Source organism: Rhamphochromis longiceps, linkage group LG19 (genome assembly GCF_057381845.1).
Source record: "Rhamphochromis longiceps isolate RC_006_pf linkage group LG19, R_longiceps_female_GT1.1, whole genome shotgun sequence".
NCBI classification, from domain to species: Eukaryota; Metazoa; Chordata; class Actinopteri; order Cichliformes; family Cichlidae; genus Rhamphochromis; species Rhamphochromis longiceps.
This window is the reverse complement of record NC_140575.1, coordinates 6,557,233-6,583,301: the sequence shown is the minus strand read 5'-3', so window position 1 is coordinate 6,583,301 and position 26,069 is coordinate 6,557,233. Positions and strand designations below refer to the sequence as shown.

At 39.6% G+C, this 26,069-nt stretch overlaps 1 protein-coding gene across 1 annotated transcript in view; it reads left to right on the top strand.

Moving 5' to 3' along the window:
- The window catches only part of akap6 (A kinase (PRKA) anchor protein 6), a 232,711-nt gene that overhangs the window by 25,535 nt on the left and 181,107 nt on the right, over positions 1–26,069 (top strand). The window contains exons 2-10 of the mRNA XM_085391037.1: positions 2,156–2,454; positions 2,631–2,802; positions 20,763–20,872; positions 21,369–21,510; positions 21,736–22,383; positions 23,192–23,548; positions 23,966–24,106; positions 24,203–24,343; positions 24,443–24,703. Of these exons, the coding sequence (XP_085247163.1) occupies positions 2,219–2,454; positions 2,631–2,802; positions 20,763–20,872; positions 21,369–21,510; positions 21,736–22,383; positions 23,192–23,548; positions 23,966–24,106; positions 24,203–24,343; positions 24,443–24,703 (2,208 nt within the window). The 5' untranslated portion in view covers positions 2,156–2,218. The remainder of the gene's footprint in view (positions 1–2,155; positions 2,455–2,630; positions 2,803–20,762; positions 20,873–21,368; positions 21,511–21,735; positions 22,384–23,191; positions 23,549–23,965; positions 24,107–24,202; positions 24,344–24,442; positions 24,704–26,069) is intronic.

The window sequence follows — 26,069 nt, the reverse complement described above, 5'->3', positions numbered from 1 at the left end:
CCCCGGCTGTCTATGAACAGATCTGATAGTAGATGGAAATTTAAACATAAAACTACACAAGATTTGTGTGGTATTTAGTGTTTTAATTGAATACTTTATGTCAGGAGGTGAATGGACTGAAAGAATGGAAAAGGCTTTGTAGAGTTAAAGATGGAAAGAAGACAGAATAATAGAATAATAAGTGATGATGAAGAGGGAAAGAGGGAGCACATATGCATCTTTGCTCAGTGTGTTGAAGGCAATAATTCTCTCCTGTTTATTTTTTTATTTTGTAAAAAATAATTTGACGTAGCTCTCATTTTTATACTTCGTTTTATCTTAGTTTACTTTGCATTTTTCTTTTTTGTTTATGTGCCTTGCATGCTTTTCCTAACTGTAACTGTGCAGGTCTGTGAGCGAACAGCTGCTTCATCGTTTTATCTACATGACAGCCGGAGGGCAGTTTATATCGGAGTTTGTGTACTTCCACAGCTTGACAACAGAATCACCAGTGAAAAGGTCACTTCTCTAATTGGCTCGTCACTCACTCCTGTAGACGTCTTATTGGCACTTTGACCTCTAAATATAAAACATTTACTACAATTAATGTTTAATTTTCTCTTAAATCGCTGGCTTTTTCAGGTTAATGATACATCTTGAGACTTTATTATACATAAACAGAGTTGGTCTACATACAGCTGAGACAATATTACTGGGTTGCCTTATTTTACAGAAATCTGTGTTTTCCTGTTACTTCGTGCTTTTGGGGATCAAATGTATAATATAAAGAATTGGTTTAAAAATATTCCATCACAGGCTTTGTGAGAAAGTCAAAACCTGTTTGATAGGCAACAGCAGTTTTATATGCAAAAACCATGAAAGTGAATTGTAAACTTGGATATTGTTATATAAAGCAAGAGTGAAATTTATTCATTCATATATGATTTTTTTTAAACTCAATTTTTATTATAGTTCACAACCTTACAACTTGTACTTGTCAATGTTCACAAGTCGAACAGATACAGGAGCAGGAACAGCAATGTAGAAGTACAAATTAAAATAAAAACTCCAAAAAGGAAACACAAAACAATACAAAAACAACAAAAAAACACCTTAATATAATATTAAATAACATGTGACAATCTTAGTAGCAAAAATGAACAAAACGAAACAAACCTATGCTAGTTTATTGAAACGATAAAGCATGTATGGGTCGCCAATGCTCGGTGAACAATTCTCTCTGAATCCGCAGAGCATATAAGTATAAATCTCTCTTACTTTATCAACCCACATATTATATGAAGGTGGGTCAAGATTTAGCCGCGTAATGGTGATACACTTTAGTGCTGCTGTAAGCAAGATTCTTAAGAGATACTTTTTATTGTTTCCTGTAAAACCCTTTTGTAATACCCCTAAAATGGCAAACTGTTGGTTCTTTGTTAATGGTTATTGGAAGACTGTATTCAGGGCTTTAAATACGTCATTCCAAAATGAGCAAATTTTTGGGCATGACCAGAATATGTGTGAATGGGTTCCTAAGTGAGTACCACAATTTCGCCAACAAGTGTCAGGAGTTGTAGGGTTCATTTTAGGAATCATCTCTGGGGTTCTAAAACATCTTATGACCACCTCCCATTTAAATTCTCTCCACAGCCCCGAATTAGTCACAAGATGGGCTTCACCGAACACCTCTTCCCAAGTCTCCTCTGAAATTAGAGTGCCAGTCTCAGCTTCCCACCTAGCCTTAATATTCAAAGTTGCACTTGTATTAAAACTCATAAATGCGTTTTAAAAATTACTGATCAGTTTTGTGAAGGAATTACTTTGATATATTTTTAGAAAAATATTAACATTCATATATGATTGTCTGAAGATATTTTTCACTAAAAATGATCCACTTTTAATATATATTCAGTCAAGAAAAGCATTTCTGCCTTTTAAATGTTTTTTAAATATAAATATAGTATTACAAATGATTGATGGTGCAGCCCTGTTAATTAAACCCGTCTTATTGTTTTCAAATTTTTGAGTATTAGTTTTTCTGCCCACTGTGCTATTTTAGTGTCTGTTGTAGATGCAGTGTTTGTTGTCAGTCCCTTAGCCTTCGTTTTTGTTCTTCCTCTGAATCTCGATGCTTTTATTGACCTTTATATACTCTCTGTTCTTCTCTCTCCAGTGTTATTCAGTGAGTCCTGTGAACCCACATTAGAAATTGTGTACCTCCCCTCTCTCCAACACCATGAGTGTCGTAGCTCTCTCACCGGTGGCCCCTGAGCCAGCCTCGCCGATGCTCACCTCTGTCACTCCTGTCACCCCGAACCTGGACCCCAGCACCTCGAGCTCACTTGCTGCTATCACTGTTCCCCCTCTCGGCCTGGAGCCTCAGTCGAAGGATGGCTCTTCCTCACCGGGCCCAGGCCCCAGCCAGGGAAGCCTCACTGAAGGACCTCACATGGGACAAGACAACTCCCGGAGGTATAAAGCTAGCCAGAGTGATGATCATAACAATTCATGTGTTTTCTCTCATGTTATACACTATTTCTTAAGGTCTAAGAAAGTCTGTGGAAAAGATCACGAGGTAATTCTGTAGCAGTGCTATAAGTCTGTATTGTTGAGGTTGTCTGTCTTGTGTGGCGTATGTTTTTCTTCAGGTCAAAGAAACCTCCGCCTCTCCACACTGGAGCCGACTGGAAGGTCGTCCTACACCTACCAGAGATTGAGAAGTGGCTGAGAGCAACCAGTGACAGAGTGACGCAGCTCACACACTCTGTGGGGCAAGACAGCAACAACCGGCACGTGGACGTCCACTTAGTGCAGCTCAAGGTAGGAATGGATAGCCTGTTTATTTCTGTTTGATGGAAACAGAAAAGGCTTTGACATCTGTTGAATTTAGAATCGCTCGATGAGAATCAACATCATTTTTGAGTCTGTAGCATCTTTTGTGATGCTGGAGATGACAGTTTGTGTGGTATGGGATTAAGATTAAATTAAATCCTTCATTGGCTGCTATAGTAAGCTGATCTCCGATTAGCTTCAGTTTTAAAAATGTTTAGATGTTAACTTGCAGCTGTTGTTTCATACATGCTGTCATCTGGACTTCATGGCCTTTTAGCTCCTTGACACTCCCGTCGCAGCTATTACTGACATTTATATTTTAGTGGTAGGTTCTGATATTAGTGCCTCCATAGTGTACACTAGTGGTTTACAAGTCTGCCCTACAAGTGAAAGATCTCAGATTTTATCTAAGGAAGGGTATATTTCTTTGGGGTTGTGCCAGGAAGTGCATCTGGCTTAAAGAGTCCAAATCAGACATGTTGAGCTACCTGCTGTGGAGAAACTGTGTGAATAAGTGAGCAACCAAAAGTAACTTAGATGTTCGTACATGGTGTTATCAGAGTTGAGGCTTAATTTCAGTATTAACTTGAAAGTTCCTGAATATGTTGTTAGCGTTCTGAACGAAATAGAAGTGTATATATTTGTGTCAGTGCAGGAACGTTAGAGTCAGCGCGCACTGTCTCTCTCTGTGTAACCACGGTGCATTCAAAGGCAGTAGCATAGCGTAGCATACATGCACACGTGTAGAACCTCAGCTGATTCAGCTGTATGACCCCAGGTGGTGAATTTCCCATGATGCCCTTCCTTTCTTCATGGTCTGGATGTTATGTAATAACTGGCTTTCGCTCAGTTACTGACTGTTCATTTATTTATGTCCAGCCACTCCCCAGATTCTTCAGATTCTGCAGCACCAGCCGTCGGTCTTACTCTGTATTATACATCAGTATTTATGTAAGAAGAAGGAAATATGTTGTTTATTTTTGATTGCTTGAATTAATGATGTCCGGCTTATACTCAGTCTGCGAACAGTTTAAATCCTTCCACAGCTTTGACAGAAACGGCACTTTTTGGGAAATGACTGCTGGCACTCTTTTTCTCTTGATTCTGACCAGATATTGCACAGATAGATCAGTGGAGAGGAGCAGCAGCTGTAGTCCAAATTCCCTCTCGTGTTTGAGCTCTTGAACTCTGTAACCCTACAGAGGAAACTCATTTCAGCTGCTAAAATGTTTGAAGGTTAGATATAAACTGACTGGTAAATCGAAACCATTGCCTTCAGCCTCGGCTGCTCCTTCATAACAACAGTCTAGTACATTACTCCACACCCATGAGTAAACAATCCCCAGGGACACTAGAGCAGTTTCACTTTTCCCCCACAGTAATTTTTATTTTTTTTACATTTCCATCCATGCATTTTGTTAACCAGTGCTGGAGCCTAATTTCAGTTATCATAAAATAAAAGAATTTTCAATAAATGGGATAAATAAAGTATTCATCTTTTTACAAAGTTACCAAAAAATCTGCAGGTTTTGAACTTTTAGTTAGACAAAATTATACATTTGAAACATCAACTTAAGTGGTGGGGATTTTGTAATAATTTTAAAAATCATTTTGTGGTGTCAACAAGCTGGATAGATTATATTTCCTCTATTTTTAAATAAACTCTTCATCCATCCCAGCACAGTTGAATCTCACTGAAATCTGTCACACGGGGCTTCCTGAACATCTATTTGATAGTTCTGGTATTATGTAAGTGAGAGCCAGACATAGGCTGTTCCAGGAGCTCAACCTTCAAACATAGACACGTTTGTCAGGGCATCCCTTCACGCTCATTCATTCATGTAGATGGAGTTTTAATCTGCTTAGATGTAGCTGAGGTGGATTATCTTTTATTGATGAGATTATTTTAAATTTCACTGACTCAGATGCTTCCTCTCCTTCAAGCCGCTGGTACTGCTTGCTCAGTCTTTGGTGTGTTGGCCTCCTCTCCTCTGCATCATTTTTGTTGTATGGGTTCTCTAAATAGAACATAGCAGCAGTGGCAGAAGCAGCAGCGATGTTTCCAGTAACAGCTGCAGGACTCAACCCAGAGTCGCTCTGAGGCTTCAGACTGGATGTGTGAGGGAGGGAGAGCGAGGGATATTTTCTATTTCCTGCCAGAGAGCTTGGTCTGTAGCTGAGTCACTCCCTGCCATGACTGCACATTCACACACAACTATAGATGCATGTTGTCTCTTAATATTTTTAACTGCACACATTTTTCTGGAAGCTTCCGAATCCTTACTTTTATTGCACCGGAGGAACCAGTTTTTAGAATCCTATTAAAACACGCATTTTATCCTGTGTATCATAATGCGGACAAATGAAACTATAGAACTGGCTTAGAGTTCAAAACAAAAGTAGTGCAAAAATCCAACAGAAAAGATCAGGAATACAACATGATCCAAACACAGGAGCTGGGAACCAGGAGGGAGAAGTCACAAATTCTCTGACACAACATGAAGGACAGATGTTTAAACACACACAGGAGGATGTTTGGGGCATAGCTGAAATTAGGGAGAATGATGTAAAGCTAAATATAATATACACGCAAGACAAGAGTTTCAAAGATGCTTCAAAGAGTCCATCATTGTTCCTGTCCCGAAGAAACCCCACCCTGCTTCTCAATGACTATCGCCCTGTAGCCCTCACCTCAGTAGTGATGAAGTGCTTTGAACGCCTGGTCAGAGACTTCATCGTTTCTTCACTACCAGACACACTGGACCCACTACAGTTTGTGCGGTCAGCTGAGCGCACCATCCGCTCCGAGCTCCCTGACCTGCACTCAATCTACAGCAGGCGGTGCTGGACCAAGGCCAGGAAGATCGTGAAGGACCTCAGCCATCCCAACAACAGACTGTTCTCTCTGTTGAGGTCAGGAAAGCGATTCCGCTCCCTGAAGACCAACACAGAGAGACTGAGGAGGAGCTTCTTCCCGCAGGCGATACGGTCTCTCAATCACACCACCACACAGTACTGACCCACACATATAGTTCTTACACACACACTGGACTTTCTGGACATTGTTTTCACTTCATCACTTAAATCACTTTAAGCATATTTGCACTGCACAAGACATAATGTGGATTGCACAACACTGGACATTATATTCTTCATTTCCAGTTAATACTTGTACAGCTGCTGTTATTGTGTGTGTATATATATATATATTTATTTATATTTCTTCATACATTCTTATATAGTTCTATATTGTGTATTTTGTTGTACAGTTATTTTATTTTCAACTTAAATTTATATATTTTATCTTATTCTTTCCCAGTTAAATTTACCCTTCATTCTAATTTGTGTTGTACAGTTATTTCATTTTTTATATTTTATATTCTTATATTTTATTCCTTCCTAGTTAAATTTACACTTTTTAATTTTTCATATTTATTTCCTATCTTATTCATAGCCTTTTCCTTTTTTTTTTTCTTTAGGTCACGAGCAGTTGTCTAAGCATTTCACTGCATATCGTACTGTGTATGACTGTGTACGTGACAAATAAAATTTGAAAATTTGAATTTGAAGAGGCTAGCGATATAAAACAGGAAGTAACTAACACCAGTACAAAGACTGAGAATTCACAACCAGACAGAGGAGAGGCAGGATAAAGAAACTCAGGGAATTAACTCTCATTGCAAATTACAGTTCTAGCTCATCTATACACACACACACACACACACACACACACACACACACACACACACACACACACACACACACACACACACACACACACACATATAGGTTTATATGTGTACACTGATCTATGTAAACCTCCCTCATCAAACACATAGATGTAATTTTGCTTAAGAAAAACTCATCAAATAATCAGTTTTTTCTCTCATCCCCTTTAAATGAATGTATCATATACTAGTTATATAGCACCAGGCATAGCGGAATTAGCTTGGTTTGTCCCCAGTATACACTTTTTTGCTTTTGCTTTCTCAGGGACTCAGGTCAGATTGACTACTTTTCTTTTAAAATATTTATCTATTGCTATTTTTGTCTCACTCACAGCAAGACTATTATCTAACTTCTTCGTCTTCTTCTGTTTTACTGGCAGTTGGCAACCCATTTAATTAGAGCAGTTATTTGCACTGCCCTCTAGTGGAAGAGAATGTAATTGTTCTGCCCGTTACTCACACCGGTCATTTAGATTACTAATCCGGTGGAACCAGAAAATCTTCCACGGCACACCTATGTGCCGCAGCACAGTGGTTGGGAAAAACTGATCTAAACAACAGCCACCTCATCAATACTGCATACTGCATACATACTCTGACTTCACACTAAAAACACATGAAGCCTTAAACAACCCTCTTAAATACGCAAGAACCAGAAGTTGTATTCTTTCCTTTTCACTTCTGCTTCTGTTTGTCGCCCTCCAGAAAGATAAAGGACACACAGAAGCTCCGCACATCTGACAGCGTGTGTCGAGTCTGTTTGTTTTAAAGATTACATCACTGTCAGTGCTGGGAAATGACTCGGTCAGACCCACAGAGACGACTGTGTGTGTGTGACACAGTTACAAATCTGGCTTTGTTCTGTGGGTAAATGATGTCACTCTGGCTGTATGTCATTTATTAGCTACTAATGAGTCTTGATTTCTCAGCAGAACCATAAACAGCAAATCCTGCTATTGACATTATTTTAGAGTATCTTAGCATCAGGCTGAAAAGCTCTATTTTTGTTCATCTGTTCATCCCAGCATCACAGTGACGTGATGCACCACTGGAGGTCAGCAAAGGCAAGATTTTCAAAGTCACAAAGTGACACTGACTATACAACGACTGCAAAAATGTCTGAGAAATACGTGAGGAAAGTCATAAAGAAAGATAAATAATACAAATATTGTAGGTTGTTAGTGTTGCCATTAGTCTTTTGTCCACAGTTTGTTGAGATTTGGCGTATTTGTCAGGAGCCGTGCTGACAAACAGCAAAGACAATAAAGAAGCACGGAGAGATCAAAGCGCCAAACAAAAACAGCTGAGATGTTTCTGTGCAGTCAGAGCTGCAAAGGAAAAACAGATGCGGCTCCTTCTGTTGTTGTTGATGGTGTGTGCGTTCTGACGCCTCCGTCAGTTCATGTTTGTGTCGGGTCTGAGCTACAGCCTGCAGAAAAGCTCAGCAGCCTGAATCAGTCAGTGAGCAGCAGCTTTTAGTGAATCAAATCAAAACAGTGCAGAGAAACACAGAAAACAAAAAAATTTGACTCTTTTCTATTTATTCTACAATGAATCGCCTTAAACTTTTATCTCCCAACCCCTCAGTTGTTGTTGATTCATTTCATGTTGCAGATGAAGGTAAAAAAAAAGTCAATAAAGAGTAAAATCATTAGCACGGAGACATTGTACCGGACCTTGAAACTTTCAAGTCAATACTTCAGCATAAATTAAAATAAAATTAATATAAAGAAAATCTTTTGTCAAACAATAGCTAAATTTTATTTTGTCATCATCACATACCGCTGATCTCTTCAGGTGGCTGCTTTATAGTTCTAACTGCAGCACTGAAGCAGTAAACAGACGACCACCACTGAACAGGTTTACTGGCTCTCATTCCCTGGTTGTCGGCTCCATCTAGTGGTCATTTGTCTTTATTACAGCAAGAGACAGAGCCAATCACACTGCTGATTCTGACAGCGTTTTAGTAAAATGGTTTTGTTGGGAAAGAAAGAAATGTATAAAATGCTGCTTAACCATACCTGACGTCAGATACGATTGCAGATGGTATCTAACAGTATAATATAATCAGCAATTACAACAATAATAAAAAAAAAAGTCCATACGAGTTTTTCTTTTTTACCTTATTTTTCTCCCTGATTTGTTCTACAGTCACATGTCCATAAATGCTAATGGTCATGGAAACTACTTAGATGACAGGATTAAAGTATCTGGCAAGTTCCATCTAAATGAATAATACAGACATGCACTCATCAGTACTTCCAAAGCTAGTCAATAACATGCTGTATCTGATTTATTTCATTCAGAGATGTAGATCTGTTTTTTAAGAAGAGTGATAGAAATCTTGAATTTGGACACTTGGCAAATAAACTGCTATCTGTGTGTTTAAGTTATTATTAAGGCTTAAAAATTGCCTGCAGATGGTTGTGTCTAATTTCTTTTGAACCCCTAAACTTTGAGTACTGTTTATAAAAGTTTTAAACAGTTTATTTTGTGACGTAGTATTTCAATTAATACTGATGTGCAAAACTCACAAAAAACCTGTTAATTGGTAAGCTTCAGTGGAAATAGTTAGAACCAGGCTATGGTTGACCTTCCTTCTAGCTACGTTACACTAACTACATCGTGACTCCTGCTTCTTATACAGGCCCAAATTTGCACACGAGAGTAATGTTAATCTTCCTATTTAACTCTTTGAAGTGTAATTCTGAAAAATCTCCAAATCTTACAACACAGCCTGACCACCCTAGCCTCACTCCAGGTTTGTATTAAGCGGTTCAGCTCGGCTGCTAGCCTGCAAATAATTGCACTTAAGGCTTTATATGCATATGTTATCAGAGATTTTTTCGGTATTTTGAGAATGAGCTCCTGCATTGTATCCCAATACTGAGCATTAGGCTGGAGTTGGTTGAACTTTGACTTAATTGCAGACATGGCGCTGGTGGGTGTCAGGCTCAGCGACAGAGCGGGAGATGGAAGTGGACAGATCGCCAGACTGCTGTTTGAAATTGTATTCATGCCTCTGGTGTTCTGTCTCCTTCTTCATCGTGTCCTCGCTGCTCTTTTCTCACTTTGTTTCTTTCTTTTATTCTCTCCTTCCTTTGCTCTCGCTCTCTGCCCCCCTCCCCTTATCATATTTATAATGCGTTTGCCTGCAGGGCATTTTTCTATAACCTGACCTTGCAACAGAGCGACTGTAGGACACGATTATAGTGATGCAACCACTGTGTGTGTGTGCGTGTGTGTGTGTGTGTTGGTATGCCAGCCTCTTAGCCATTCTTAGCATCATGCTGCAGGCGCTGTGTAACAGCTGCATGGAGAATGTCCTGGACTGCTCTGAGAGGCAGAGGCTGCTGCACAGTACAACATACACACCCAAGAATTCTTCATGTGCGCACATGTTTGATTGTTAGAGACAGATGCATCAGTGCTTTTAGTGATTCGGTCATCTTTAGGAAACTTTATAATGTCTGGCTTTGCAGACGAAAACTTTCATACAGGTCTTTACAATTTCTTTACATCGTCTTAGAAAAGCATGTTGAAATCTGTTAGTCTCACTTCTTTTCCCGGTCAAACACAGTACTTACATTTGGCACTAACTGTTTCAAATTACACAAATCACATGAATATTTAATGAACATTGCAACATTTCTATTGTGCAAATTACAGCCAAGTGATTTTAAAAACTGTACCTGCAATATGTGAGGCCTGAATCTGTCAGCAGGGTGTTATGTGTTTTTCTGAGTTGTGCAGACTGCTTCTGTGATCTGGTGACAGGTAGAAGGTGATAGAGTGACACATTTTGCAGTTATCAGGACCTATGTTTGTTTTTACCGCCTGCTGCTTGTCTCACATTTCCTCTCACTTCTTCGGTGGTTTTGTGTTGTTGTTTCCGTCTCCTGCTGGCGCTAGTAGCAAGGCTCACTTTGTGTGGGGTCTTACATTTGCTGGGGACGTGCTTGTTGTCTCCTTTATTTTTCTTCTCATTGCTTACCTTCTATTAACTCCACAATGCAGACGTGTTTGAGTTATCTTCACTACAGTGTGCAGATAAGGACAGGGCACAATGTGGGAGGAGTCCGATATATTTCTTTGGGACATAATCTTCCTTCAGATACAATGAGGTAATGTTATCTGGTTTGTTTTCATGCACGGAAAGCACCCATGGCCGCTGATTCATTGTGTACACTGTGTTCTTAATTCATGTTGTTTCACCTACTGTATGGGAGAAAATGTACCTCAAAGCTTGATGAACTATTACCTCTCCCTATTTACTGTTTTTTTAATGTTGAGTTTGCTGATCATGTCCACATCCTAAATTGATCCTGAATCATAACAGCTCCCACTCTTCTGAGAAGACTTTCCACATGACTTCACCATTCCCAAATAATTATCTTCATATTTTTTGCTATGTTGGCTTTGTTGGCTGACCACTCCTGGCGCTTGTAACATGCTAATGACTAAGCTTTACTCTACACAGTCTGTGTGACCTGGGATTGGTGGAGAACAGACTCATTAGAAAATAAAAACACGTTGGGAGTTATTTCCGCATTAAACTTTCACTCCTTCTTCAGGAGAAAATACATTTTCTTTGAAAGAACAGCACCCACTTGTTAAAACTGTGCGCACTGTTGTCCAGCTCTGGAACATGATCAGGTTTTGCTACAGCAAATGTGATCTGTGTGTCCCACAGAGTTTCATTTGAACACAGCCCAGAGGCAGCAGAGTCCAGCCTGCTGTCTCTCAGCTGTCGTGGTATTTCTGTCTGCTGATGTCACCGTCACAGGAAGGAATTTTGGAATCTCTTTTCAACATGCGTGGCTATTAAGGCAAAGGAGAAGAGGAACGAAGAAAGGAGGCAGTAGAGGAACTGAGCCGCTCATCTTTTCTAACAGCTCAAACTTAAATGTCATTAGTTCTAACCAAGACCTTTATATTTCCAGAATATCAGTTTAATGAGGGTACATTTAAGATCCCAGTCTTCAGAAATTTATCCTCATGCAAAAAACATAAACTTGAAACTTTCATATCCGAGCTTTTACCACAAGAAAATTACAGCGTGTTGGGTCAAATGACCTCAGCATCTTGGAGTACATTTACTTTTCTGAGACAAGGACCTCTTGACTTCTACCCCAGGAATCATATTTCACGTGGCTGAACTGTGACCCCTGCCTGTCAGTGGCCAGCTTTCATCACATAACATTGCACCTTCAGGTTGGAGTGTGCAGGTAGAAATAATCAGTGGGCCACATAGGTGGTTGGAAGCCTTGAGGTTGGAGCAATAAATTCCAAATGCTGGTTTTCATCCTAAATGATGAAAACATTTCCTCAAGAGGAGGTGGGCTTATACAGGATATTGAGTTATGTATTGCAGGCAGCGAGCTATCCAGGAAGAACAGAGCAAAAATACAGTTTATTTAATGTACCAATGTTTGCTTTTCACATTAAGATCTTAATTGCCTTCATGTTAAATTACCATTGCTGTATCTGGAGGAACCAGTGTGAATGGTAAGAGTTTTTACTAGCTACCTGACACAACACTGCTGTCAAGGCTTAAGTGTAAAGTGACTGAGATTTACTGAAGCATGAGAGTGAATATTAAATTACCAATGAAAGGAGTTCATGTCTGAAACAAATGTTATGCTAAGATGGAAACCACTCAGTTGTTATTTACAGTCACAGGCCTGCGTGCTTAGAAAGTGCTAAGCTAAAAATGAAGGTTTAGTGTGGAGTGAGAGGAGACAGACGAGGATTTAGAGAGTATATAACCAAGAGGTGTGTGTTGGTATCCATGATCATATATGTGTTTGTATCTGTGTGTGTGTGTGTGAATGGGGTTAGGCCTAAAATAACCTCTGCAACTGTTGTCACCCCTCCTCTCCTCTCACCAACACTCCCACTCAAGAAGCAGGTCAGCACACAAACACACTCACACTACTGGAGTGTCATACGCTCACCATTTCACATATTGGTGCTGCAGTGTGTTTTAGTGCTCTGTGCAGTTATACTGTTTGATTACTCTTGGTGTTTTGGGTGTTCTGGGGGAATACCAAGGAATCAGAAAAAACGACCTGAAAAAAGCCTGTAAGGTAAGGCACGGTGTTAACTGCTTTAAATGTGAAGTCATTCTTGCCCGAATGATAGCCGTAAACCGAACGCAGTCTTGGCCTGTAATCCTAGTTTTATCTGATGAATTTTGTATTAAGTAAAACTCAAGTATGTCCTTATTGGAAAGCTTCCTGCAGTTGTAATTAACTTTAAATTCTGACATTACAAATAAGCAGCATTTGGAAAATATTTATTTCTGCAGTTTGACAGACACAGGCATGTGCTTATTGACAGATTAGTAAATTGCCAGAATTCCACTCGACAAAAACTGAAGCATTAAGTTCTTGGACTGTTTGTACAACAGAGCCGATCGTGCTGTTTGTCAGGTAATTACACTAAACTGGTCCATAAAGGCACCAACAGCTCAAATGTGATGGAGCGGTCCAGTTCAATGACTTGAGTTGATGGTGATGTCAGACATGGCAGATGCCTGGCAGCGGTCGGTCATTATACCTGTAACTTTAAGCCTGACAAGTATCCATATCAGTGAGTTAGAAATAAATGCGCCCACCATGCAGTGATTATGAAAGGACTGTTAAAAGAGGCTCGAACTGTTATACCAGGCTGTAAACCTACTTTTTAATGCTCTTATGGGAACTGACTTGTATTTGAAGCCAGCCTTAAGTGGCCAGCAGAGGAACCTTTAGTGCTGGCTTTCAGCCCTGTAGCTTGGCTCTTGTCTCTGCGATTAAACCAGAGGTGTCAAACTTAAGGCCCGGGGGCCAAAATTGATCTGCCAGAGATTCCAATCTGGCCCCTGTACATCTTCAGGACAGTGAAGAAGGAAATAAACTTTATTTAGATTTTATTTTCATAAGTAAACAACAATAAATAATAAATAGAAATAAATAAGTAATAGATAGAGATAGATAGCTAAACAAATAAGTAACAGAAAGTTCCTTGTTCCTTGATTTGTACAGTCACAGTAAGAGAAGAAGGAATAAAGATATTCTGTCAATTTACAAAAATTTCCATGATAAAATGAAAGGACAGTAATTTAAAATGATAAAATTTAAAACAGATTTAATTCTTATGATTTAATCCCAAAGCAGCATTTTTTTTAAATCGTGTAGAAAAACTGTTATATATTGTTGAAATTGCATTTCTTTTTCTTATATTAAAATATCCCAGTTAGTGCCAAATGTAAGTACTGTGTTTGACCGGGATTAAATGTGTGGTTAAATTTCCTTATACTGACAGAAAGAAGAAATTCCCTGGACGTGGCCCGCGATGTAAAACGAGTTTGACATCCCTGGATTTTAAGGTTTTAAGGCAACACTACTTTTTGCCACATCTCAGTATAATTGTTATATCTTTATCAGTGGTTTTGATAATAAAGTCAGTCAGTTTTTTTTTGCCCAAGTTCAAATCTGTGCTCATTGGACAAAAGAATCACAGTAATGTCACGTGTACATCTGCTATTGACTGATGTGCCATTTGGCTCATGTATAAACTTATTACTCAGATACTTAGTTCTGTTACATTTTGCTACTTTTTCTTTGCCTCCTTCACAAGACACTCGTGTGAAATGAAGCATTTTTTGCAGAGGACTTTGATTGATGCTCTTTGCCTCCAGCAGAGTTCAAGTTTTTTAAATGTCCAGCAGCAGAGACACCGCTGCAGAGTTCCAGCCTCAGACGAAAAAAAGGCAGAGTTTGGAGTCTTTTTGCAGAAGCTACCACTTTGAAAAAATTACTGTAACAAGTCTTTGTATCGCAGCAGCGGGTCCAGGCCTTCTTTGAAGCGGCTTAATTTGAATACTCCAGGGGGAGAAGGAGCACACGGTATTTGATCTCCAAGGTAAAACATGCTGCGCTGATGGGCTGAAGTGAAGGAGTTGAAGGTTATTAGATCGAATGGGTGCGGATGAGGCCGAGCTGTCGCATGCAGTTTGAACGCGGCCAAACTGAAGCCCTTGATGTCTGCGGTGATGAGGATGAGCAAGGATTAGAGCTGAAGCCCAAGTCGACTTGCTTCAGATTGATTTTAGGCAATTAGAAACCCTGCTGGATGTATGGACTCTGTGATTGACAGGTCATGTCTTGACTCTACGTGACTCGAGTGCATGAAAAACTGTGCAGTGTGTGCGTGTTGCTGTGATCGAATGATTGTCTATTATAGTGATGCAGGAGTTCTTTATAAATAAAGATGTTGAAGTAAATGTATACTTTAAACACACGCAGAAATCCAAAGTTAGCAGGCATACATTAATGTATTACTGTGAATCACACACACTCAAATGAAAGTTTATGTAGGCACTGGCAATGTGTAAACAAGCTGTTCAATGTTAATCACCTGTCAATCCAATGAACAGTGAATCTTTCATCCAGTTCTCTGTGTTGTTTTTACAGAGTTGTGAATCCTTCTGTTTCCTCTGTGTGGAACAATATGTCACATAACCTAGATCTAGCCTAGAGCTGGGAAATGTGGCTAACACATATAATTGGAATCAATTTTCTATTTCTGCAAATGGAAAAAGGACATTAAAATTTGATTGAAACGCCATTTTTTGTTTAAGACTTGCCGTGCAAAGCTGTCATATGCATAGTTAAAAAAATACGTCGTCCCGCACAGCTATAAACTGCCAGAAAAACAGAGCATGGACATATGATTTCATAATTAGTTTCAGCGCAGAGCAGAAAAGCCTGCACACTAATTCAGCTGCTCCTGCTGTTTGTGCTCCTTTAGCTGTCATGACTTTCACCTCTGGGATTACATCTCATCGGCAGATACAAGCAGACTGAGCTTTTTTCTTCTTCTTATACATATGGGGACAGAATGAGTAAATTTCATTTTTTTAAAAAGTGTTTCCCAAGTGCTGTTAAACAGAGCAAGGTCGGAATTATTAGCTAACTGATGTTAGCAGTTGGTTTTGTATCAGTTTTGCTGGAGAATAGCTTGTAGTAATTGTTGTAGTTTTTCCAAGATAACCCCCAAATATTTAGACTCCTTCCTTATTTTTTAGATGACCATTTGGGAAAGTGAGTCAAAACTTTTACCACCAGGAGGCAGAGAAAGTTTTAGTATAGGACCCCCCTGGCAATAAGAAACAAGAAAACGCTGCAACACTGTATCTATATCAGCAAAAATAAACTTAATGTGCGTCGTGGCAAACATTACGTTTACAGCATCTTAACAATCTATAATAAAAGCTACTTAGTTAAGTGTCACAAGTCAGTCTGTTACTCTCGAAGAGCCATCTCCAGCACAACAAAGCTAATCAGAAGTTTGTTCTTGTTTACTCTTTGTGAGTGAGTGTGTATCAGAGGCCCACTTTCCCAATGCTTCGTGTTAGCTTTACCCATGCAACTATTTTTAAACACATGAATTCACAATAAGTAGCTTTAACCAGTTTTCCTTTTATTTTTACATTTAGGTTTTCATCCCACTTAATCTAAAAATATTATAAAATTTCAGCACATTTCAGAGATCCATCTGTAAACCTAGCCTTAGGCTGAGGGGACACTAGGCAGTTTTCTTAGCTGAGAGTTGTTTGGCCAAAATATCTGATTACATGAGAATATCTTGCTTAGAAATGCAGATGCATTAAAAAAAGAGAATAAAAAGCCAGACCATGCTGAGACAATGACCAATGGTTTGGAAAAGGCATTTCAGAAAATACAGTTCCTCCTTTAGTCTTCACACAGCTTGTTTGAAAGCTTGAAAACAGAAGGTGCTTGGTCAACTCAGACCATAAAACACTACCTCTATTCAAAATCTTGCATTTTCATATGCAGATTTCTGTTTACAGAGATCATTAAAGGATAGACATTATCATTTATTTATACATTTTTAATGGCAAGAGGTCACAGGACAGAAAAATATAGACTGATGTAGACACGCTGTCATTGTGAATATATCTGCACTCCCTTGGCGAGGTCTCATTAGCTGCTAGTACTCTGCCTGGATTCAGGATCTTCTAACAAATGACTTCAGATCCTAGTGGCAGACTCTGTGTTAATTTGGTATGATGGGCCCTCTGCTGAGCGCTGTGATGTGTGTGTATGTGTATTAGCATTTGAAAGCTATGGGTGAATTATTGAAGCCAGTGACATTTTCACCAGTGTTTTAAAGTGACATGACAGCGCTTTGATGACGAAACTTGCTGTGTGTGTGTTAACTAAGGGTTCAAGAACATTGTGTGTGCAGTGAGGGATTGTGGATGTTTTGAGGTTTTACTTGGAGAATTAGTGTATACTGTATTGCCAAGGTTATATGGTGAGTTTTCTGAACATCACCTAGGAGTTTTAAATATATACCATAAGTGCATCTACTATGAGGTTGAGGTGCATCACTGGCAGTTGCCAGTAATTTTATGTCTGCATTAGAAATCAAGCATTATCATTTCAGTCCGGTTGTTTTCCAAAAAAAATGAAAATTGCGAAGGTAATACCACTATACAAAAGTAATGACAAACACAGTTTTACCAATTATAGGCCTATTTCTCTACTGCCTCAATTCTCAAAAATTCTAGAAAAACATTTTAATTCAAGATTAGAAAAATTCCTTGAAAAACATCAAATAATAAATGTTGGTCAGTATGGTTTCAGAACGCAAAGAACCACTTCAATGGCGATAATTGAGGCAGTAGAAGAAATTACTGATACACTGGATAAAAATAAATATGCAGTTGGTATTTTTGTTGATCTCAAAAAGGCCTTCGACACAATCAATCACTCAATTTTACTGGATAAATTGGAAAGATATGGTATTCGAGGGAAAGCTGGTAACTGGTTAAAAAGTTACCTAACGGGTCGGGAACAATATGTTAGCATAGGGCATTACCATTCAGAGAAACTTGGTATTGCATGTGGTGTTCCCCAAGGGTCAGTGTTGGGACCAAAACTTTTCAATGTATACATAAATGATATTTTTGATGTTTCTCAAGTACTTAAACTCATACTGTTCGCAGATGACACCAACATATTTTTCAGTAGCGATGATTATACTGATCTTGTAATGACCGTAAACAGGGAGCTAAAATTAATAAAAAAATGGATGGATATAAATAAATTATCATTAAATATAAATAAAACTAAAGCAATGTTTTTTGGTAATTTAAAATATAATATAGAATTACCAATTATCATTGAAGGTGTACCAATTGATAATGTGAGTGAAAACAAATTTTTGGGAGTCGTAATTGATAACAAAATTTCATGGAAACCCCACGTCAGACACATAAAAACCAAAATTTCCAGAAGCCTCGCAGTTTTGAACAAAGTGAAACAATTCCTTGATAAAGATGCACTTCGTACTCTGTACTGTACCCTGGTTCTTCCATGTCTTACATATTGTGTGGAAGTGTGGGGAAACACATATAAAAATACAACTAATCCATTAGTCACAGTACAGAAACGAGCACTGCGTATTATTCACAAGGCTGGTTATCTAGATCATACTCACAAACTCTTTCTTCAGGCAAAGTTACTTAAATTCCAGGATCTGGTTAATTACAATACATCCATAATTTTGTATAAAGCTTTTACTAAACTTTTACCGGCAAATTTACAAACTAGATTTGAAATTCGAGAAAAGGTTTATAATGTGAGAGGCTTTGGAGAATTCAAATTACCCAGAACTCGAACAACCCGTAAAGGTTTTTGTGTGTCTGTATGTGGTGTGAAAATCTGGAACAGTCTGAGTTTACAATTGAAACAATGCAAAAATATTCATAGATTTAAATTTCTCTACAAACAATTGGTCTGGTCACAGTATACTCAATGATGCTTTTAGTGTGCTCTGTAATGTCTGTCCTCTTACCATTGCTGGTATGGATTCCAAAATAAAAAAAAAATAAAAAAGTGTGCGTATGTATGTACATATATGTACATGTGTGTGTAGATATATATGTATGTATATGTATGTGTGTTTGTTACTTGTAGTTATTACTGCCTGTTACCTGTGGTAATGCAATTTATAATTTATATATTCTGTATTCAGTTATGAAGGCTCTAATTGTTGTTTGCGAGCTGCCGCTTAGATGCTTGTATGTGTCCGGGGCTGTTGATGGGTCTGTATGCAATGATGGGCGTAGCTGCGGGAAGTTTATTGTTTTTTTTGTTGATGAGTGAGTATAGGGGTGGGATTTAATAAGTTTTCTTCGTCCCACTCCTTTTTCAGGCAGTTTTTGTTTTGTGTATTTTATGTTCAATATAGGTATTTGTTGTGCCTGAAAATGAACAAATAAATGAAAAATGAATGAATGAAGAACCTAAGATCAGAATTGAGCATGCAAATGCACAATCAGCCCCACGGCCTAGTTAGCAAAGTTTAGACTTACTGTACTATAAAACTAGTTGGCCAGTAAGATGTTAGATTTTTGTTTTTTTGATCAGTTAGCCCAACAGCAACTGCTAACTACAGCCTGACTGGTTTCCAGACTCATGCTGGACTTGAATGATACAAATGGACTGAAAGCTTCCTCGTGTGCCGCTCATGTCAGACTAAATCTGACAGACACATGTGGACCAGAATCTGCTCACATTTGGTCAGCTGGAGCCAGAAAACCGACAAGTTCACTAAAACGTCAGCACTGTTCAACACCTGCATACTAAACTCTGCAGTCATACAGGCCACATGAAAGTCTCTGTCCTCCGCACTCTGTGTTTGAGCATTCATGTTCACACTGACCACAAGCTGGAATCCTGATGCAGCGGCACTTCACCCCACATACAGTAGATACAGATTTATTTTGGAACACTGCTAAGCAGGTCACACTGTTAGCCAAACTAGCATGAGCCAAGCTGGCAGCGTGTGTGACCTACATTCTCACATGCCGAGCGGTGTCCTAATCCAGGCTGTAGCAGAGCAGGAGGTGTTGTGTTGTTCAGAGAGGTCACCATGGAGCAACACAGTGACTCAGCGGCTTGAGGTGGATGTAAAGTAGCCGCAGTGGGTTCAAAACAAGGTCACCTGCTTTCTAAAAAGGTCATCTAATTTTAGTGCGCACTAGTTTCCTTTCCGCAAAGCAGTAACAACAGAGTTAGATGGCAAGAAAATATAAAACTTTAATAAAAGTACATAAAACTAATGAGATGGAAATAGTAAAATAATTGTATCTTACCTCAGACACACAGCGAGACGCTGTTCCAGGTGTGTCGGTTCTCTGAAATAAATTCTCTGGCTCCTCAGAAGTTGTCCCAAATCTGCCCACAAGAGCTCAAACTGCCCCACTGACATCCTGACATATGTACGAACGCAGCCGTGACACAGCTTCAAGTCATGGCTCGAACCGTGAAATTCTCCCTGCTGCTATTGTCTCATAAGAATTAGACGAACCCAAAATCTCCTTTTATTCCTTCTCTTGTTTAGGAATTCATCACTGCTTGATGTTAACTTCATTTTTTCACGGTTTGTTTTTTGACGATACATTTTCAGAAAAAACGCAACACATTTAGTGTATATGAATGTTACACGACAAGTTTGGAGCTGAAAAATATGGAATTTCGTGCCGCTTTTTCACAACGTGCTCAGTGTTTAATGGTCTTAAACAGTGCTTTAATTAGATCATGTTGTTTTTTGTAATTACAATGATTATCCCAATGTAATTCCGAAACACCACCTCTAACTACAAACACGCACATTTTACAAAAACTGAAGAGTTTATGCTTTTGAGGCAGAATTTAGGAAGCACTGCATTGTTGAGATACACAAGTGGGTAATTTGCATGTTCATCACATCACTAAACTTCAGTTATAAAAGTTTGTGACAGCTGATGTTATTTTAGCCCGGAGTCCGTCTGTCTGTCTTTGTGCATCTGAGCGGGTTTACAGCTTCTGAATTTAGTTCACCAATCTCAGTCAACAGCAAGTGTGATATAGAGCCAGTGTTACTCCCCGAAACACGAGTTTTCCATGTTTTTGCACACAAACATGGAACTGGTCCCTCGTGGAACTGACTCATGGTTAAAAGGGGGAATATGACATCCTTACCAGTTCTGCTTTTTCAGCAGTAGTACTCAGCAGATTTTTTTTGTTCTATAGTGCCTCTAGATTTATAGATACTAGAGTAACTGGTGTCAGGTATGGCTTGTATATGTGTTTGTATGCTTATTATTTGATCACTTTTCTGATGTTTCATGATTTTTTTCTCTTGTTTGTGTGACTATAGGACATCTGTGAGGACATCTCAGATCATGTGGAGCAGATTCACGCCTTGCTGGAGACGGAGTTCTCTCTGAAACTACTGTCCTACTCTGTTAACATCATTGTTGACATCAGGTTCGTCTCCACAAGATGAGACATAATTTAAATTTCAGCACACAGTATACAGCATAATTGTAAGAGTTACAATGTAATAACTCTATTATGTAGGTACTGGGTTAAAAAGAGTAGAGTAATGAATATAGCTGTTTTTAACGCCCAGTTGCTCGTTCTGTTCATATATCTAAGACCTACTATTAATTAATAATGGGTGCCCTTTTATTACAACAGCTCACAATCTGCCCACAAATCTAAGCAAAAATCTGAGAAAGATGAAGTGGTGGGAAAGTATTTAATATCTATGTATGTACAGTATACTGTTACTACAAAATGTTACAGTGTAACCCTGAAGAAATGACATTGCATGTTTTGAGTAACGGTCTGAAACATTAATGATGCAAAGCAGAAATGTAAGAATGTTAAAAACAGCTTCTTTCATAGTCATCGGGTTTCATAAGAAATACATAACGATGCACATGAGCTATCGGTAAACGTTGTACCTCTTGTGGTTTAGGACGGTGCAGCTGCTGTGGCACCAGCTGAGAGTCTCGGTTCTGGTCCTGAAAGAACGTCTGCTGCAGAGCCTGCAGGACTCCAACGGAAACTACACCCGGCAGACTGACATCCTGCAGGCCTTCAGCCAGGACCAGCACCAGGTATCAGACACACAGACGAACAAATCTCATGTTTTAGACGCTCTTTTATTTTTAAATCAAGTATTTCTCAGCTCCAAAAGTTGCCTCTATCAGTGAGATCTCAGTGAATTCAATCAAACAGACTGACTGTGTTTGGAATCACACTGAGAAGAAATAAATACATTTGTTAAATTTCACAGTGATAGTGTCTGTCTGATACATTAAAGTGGTTATTTCTTCATCTAGACCCGCCTGGACGCTCTGACAGAGGTAGACGATTGTGGTCAGCTGACTATCCGCTGCAGCCAAGACTACTTCTCTCTGGACTGTGGTATCACTGCCTTTGAGTTAAGTGACTACAGTCCCAGTGATGAACCCGAGGTCCGGGTAGCAGAGTCTAATAGTGAGGACACCCTAAAGGAAATCAACCAAACCCAAGACCCAAACCAGGAACCAAGATCTGAGGAAAGTGGAGATCCCCATCTGTCAAACCACAAAATCCATAACAGTTTACCGGAACTCTCTTCTCCCAGTGACTCAACAAACCATAACCCTTCTTCATCTATTTTGCTCACAATGCAATGTGGCATGCCTAACCACAATGAAAGTGCGAAGCGCCCCCTGCAGGGTGAGTTCCACAGCACCGAAGTATCACCCACACAACCATCACTTCCCAAGAGAGCTGCTATGTTCCTAGATGGAGCATCCAGGGCGGAGGACTCAGTGGGAGGTTCGGAGAAGGTTAGCCCAGTCTCAGGGATCCAGTTCCAGTCTGAGCTGAGCCGAAGCACCCCGTCTCTCATCTCTGCCTCTCCTCCAGACCGCTCCAAGTTCTGGTTGGAACTGGACTCAGTTTATCCGGAAAATGTTTCACAGTCCTGCGAGAGCCTGCAGGTTTGTCCTCCTTTGTCCTTTGTTTTTTCACTTCAGTAACAACATTTATAAATGAAATGAGCATAAATCCAGAACTGCAACAGAGACATTTTTACCTATTGTGAAAACTACATGTACTGAAGATTTGCCAAAGAAAACCATTTGTTCAATTTCTGAAAAATAAAAACAAAACAGTAAAAACTTCAGGCAGGATGCTTAACTTTCGTAAGAAAATATTGCACCAACAAGCAATAAATAGTTAATGTAACTAATCTTTACACAGATACAGCTGGATATAGATTTAAGGAAAACACAACTAATTTAAAACTTTCACAATTCACAAGGATATACTTGAAGTAATACTGGCTAATAGCAGAACATAAAGACCATATATTTTAATATCTCAGGAGACGTGTTTGTTTCTTGGGGAACATTGAGAATGTCACAAATATAGTATACCTGCAGCAAAATACAAAACCCCACCGCCTACACAGCAGTAGGCATCCTTGTTTGCTGCCTCAGCGGTAAACTGTAGAATGTAAGTGAGTTGCAATGAGTTGATGATGGCTGCATCCACAGATGGGTCTTGTAATAAAACAATGGACTCCAGCTGGCGTCACGACTATCGCCGTGACACAGAGGTAGCCTCATAACCTGAAGAGACAGAAGGATCTCTTGTTAAACCCACACATTCTTCTGTTTTGTCTTGCATTTCTTCCTATTGAGACAGAGATGGCTTTTTATTGATGTTAATTCTCTTCCACTATATGTACCCAGTGAACATAAAGAGCTTCAGAAACGTCATCATTAACTCAAATTTCCATTACAGGTGATGAATGGGTGCAACATACGTAGAAAAAATGCAAGCTCCAGATACGGCGGACGCTCAGGTGGGAGTGCACAGAGGCTTCTGCCTGACCAGAGGAGCTCATCTGGGGCCAGACCAACCGCTGACGCCCCCCTGCCTTTGCAGGACCTGAAGTCTCAGAATGAAACATCAAATCAAATGGAGAGGATGCAGAAGGAGACACATACACATAGTGAGGGGGACTCTGATTCCTCCTTGCCTTCTCCCATGAGGGAGCAAGCTCTCTCTTCAGACTTGGAAGCATCAGGAGAGGAGTCGGACCGCCGACCGCCTCGTAGCAAGGCGGCGGTCTGGATTGTAAAGCGCCAGGGTCAGAGGGTGAGAGATTATTTCCTTTGTTTAGGAGAAAAGTTTGTGTTTTGTTCAGACAGAGAAGGACAGAGGCATATTACAGAGCGTTTGTGTGTGTGGTAGCATTTTTCTCAGATTAATTGGAATTATTTGCCATCTGAAGTCAGTCTAAATCGACATCTATTCGTTTTCATTTCTTTCATTTTGATTAATTTATCATGTTTTAAAGTAGTGGAAACTTTTGTAGTTGATGTCTTCTCAAATCACAAGCATGCAGTACTATACTAATCACAATTTACCTGCAAGTATCCAGTTTAAATAAGAGCTGAGATCAGGAACTATGTGGTCAAAAACAGAAGACGAGGTTAGCAAGTACAGAAGTTTGACAACTGCACGTACTCAATGTTCCACTGTATGTTTATTTCCTACTTTCTTGTCTGATAGGGTCCCCAAGTCTCATCCAAAGGCAGCCCAGACAGGGAGCACTGGTATGGGTCAGAAGAGTTCCTGGCTCTCCCTGCTCAGCTCCGCAAAACAGAAATGCTTGCTATGAAACTAGAAAGTCTGACTCAGACCGTCCCCTTGGTTAGTTAACAACTAGGATCCTGAATACTGTGTCTGACTGTCCATCATTGTAATCTAAACTGCAACGACTATTGCTCTTTTTACATCTAACTGCAGAGGCCAGGTGGCTCTACCCAGGATGTGGATGATTGGGATTTGACTGAGCTCAACCCGGACTGGGATGTAGGAGAGAGCGGGGACAATGTGAGCAGTGTAGTGGATAGTGGGGAAGACATTCCTTCTCCTCTGCCATCGCTGGTATGAAAATAGTTTCTTTGTGTGTTTTAACTCCAAAAAAAAAACTTGTTGAAGCTGAACGAATGTTCCAATAATGTTGACTTGTGCATCCTCCTGCAGGTTACTCGCAGGCGAAACCTGCTTGGTCGCTTTAGCCCCAGTTCCTCGAGCGATGTTGCACCCTCCCTGGACGAAAGCATCGAGTCGGGCCCGTTAAGTGACCTGCAGTCTGAAGAGGATGAGGGGCGAAGGTCAGCAGAGCATCAGCCTCCGCTGACCCTGCCCCCGTTGAGAGGGCGTGAATGCGCGTCTCTGGTGCAGCAGCTGCTGGAGGACATTCACAGTCACGACAAAGACCCTGATATCTGGAAGAAGATTGAGGTATTCCTATCTAGTCTTCACGTTATCTGTCTGTGTTCAGGCTTTGATACATATGTAGCTCATTCCCTCTACTGTCATTTACAAGTTTGGGGGCATTTCTCATCCCATGAAAATGAGCTTTCCAGAAGCTTCATTTCGTTTTTGTTCTACTGCAAACATCCAGCTTCACACTGAGCACCAGCTTGGTATTTTTTACCTTCCTAAGTATCCTCTGATGCTCAATCCAATACATTTTTACACCTCTGACTGTATTAAAACAGTAATATTCCTTATTAAAAATTACTACCTGTAATTACTTTTAAGTCTGGGGTGGTAATTTATGCCAGCACAGTTACATTGCAGTGGAATTTCTCCTGCTACTTAAAGAGAAATCCTTCTTTGTCTTCATTTTTGATGATGACGCCATTGCAGTTTTCTATTTTTCCGAATATACTGTAAGCAAAACAACAACTCTTAGGAATGTTGACTGATTTCTGTTTGAGATATTTTGCTCTATGATTGTGTGGGCGGTTTACTCTTTAACATTTCGTCATCATCGCGATTATTGGAGCAAAGTATTCTGACTTATTAACCAGTCCACACAGACAATGTTTTAACCTCCATCACTGAACGTACAGAGACTCGCCCACACATGACTTTAAGTGTAGTCTATTTTCTTCCAGTAATACTTGTACAACCGTATTTTTTGGACCATAAGGCGCACTGGATTATAAGGTGCATTAAGTGAAACAAAGCAGTCAGATAAGTCAAACTTTACTCAACTCATTCTTCTTGCTTCCTCCACTTTTGTACCATTGATTCATTAATGTTGAATCCTCTCGCAGCTGCTCTGTTCCCATGTTGTTGCAGTATATTAATGACTAACCTCGTATTGTGGATGGATTATCTCAGTTGTTCTCCTGACTGAAGTTTGGTCGGTTTACAGCATCCTGCCATGCGATTACATTTGTCCCTAACCATCGGGAACCCAACTTTTATTGAGTGGAAAAAAAGTTAGCTTCACTGTTTATGTTATGCTAACATAGCTTTGTCTCTAGCGATCACGTAGCACATCGTTATATACCAGCTAGCCCAACTTCAGTAACCCTACAAACGTCACTGCTGTTTAGTTTTCAGTCTTCTTTATGTTGGAAGTGACAGCAGAGCTGTACGTTTTAGTTTTTTCAAAAATCTCTCAGTCAGAACATGCTATATCATGTTTAGGTGGAAACTAGCGAGCTAACTTCCTGCTAACTTCTAACTCTGTTAAATTTAATAAATTCTGTTTTCATGGATGCCTGGATGTTAAACTTAATTGATACACCTGGTAAAGCACCAACGCTGATCATTTTATTAAAGGTGAAAGAATTTAGACAGTTTTTAACTC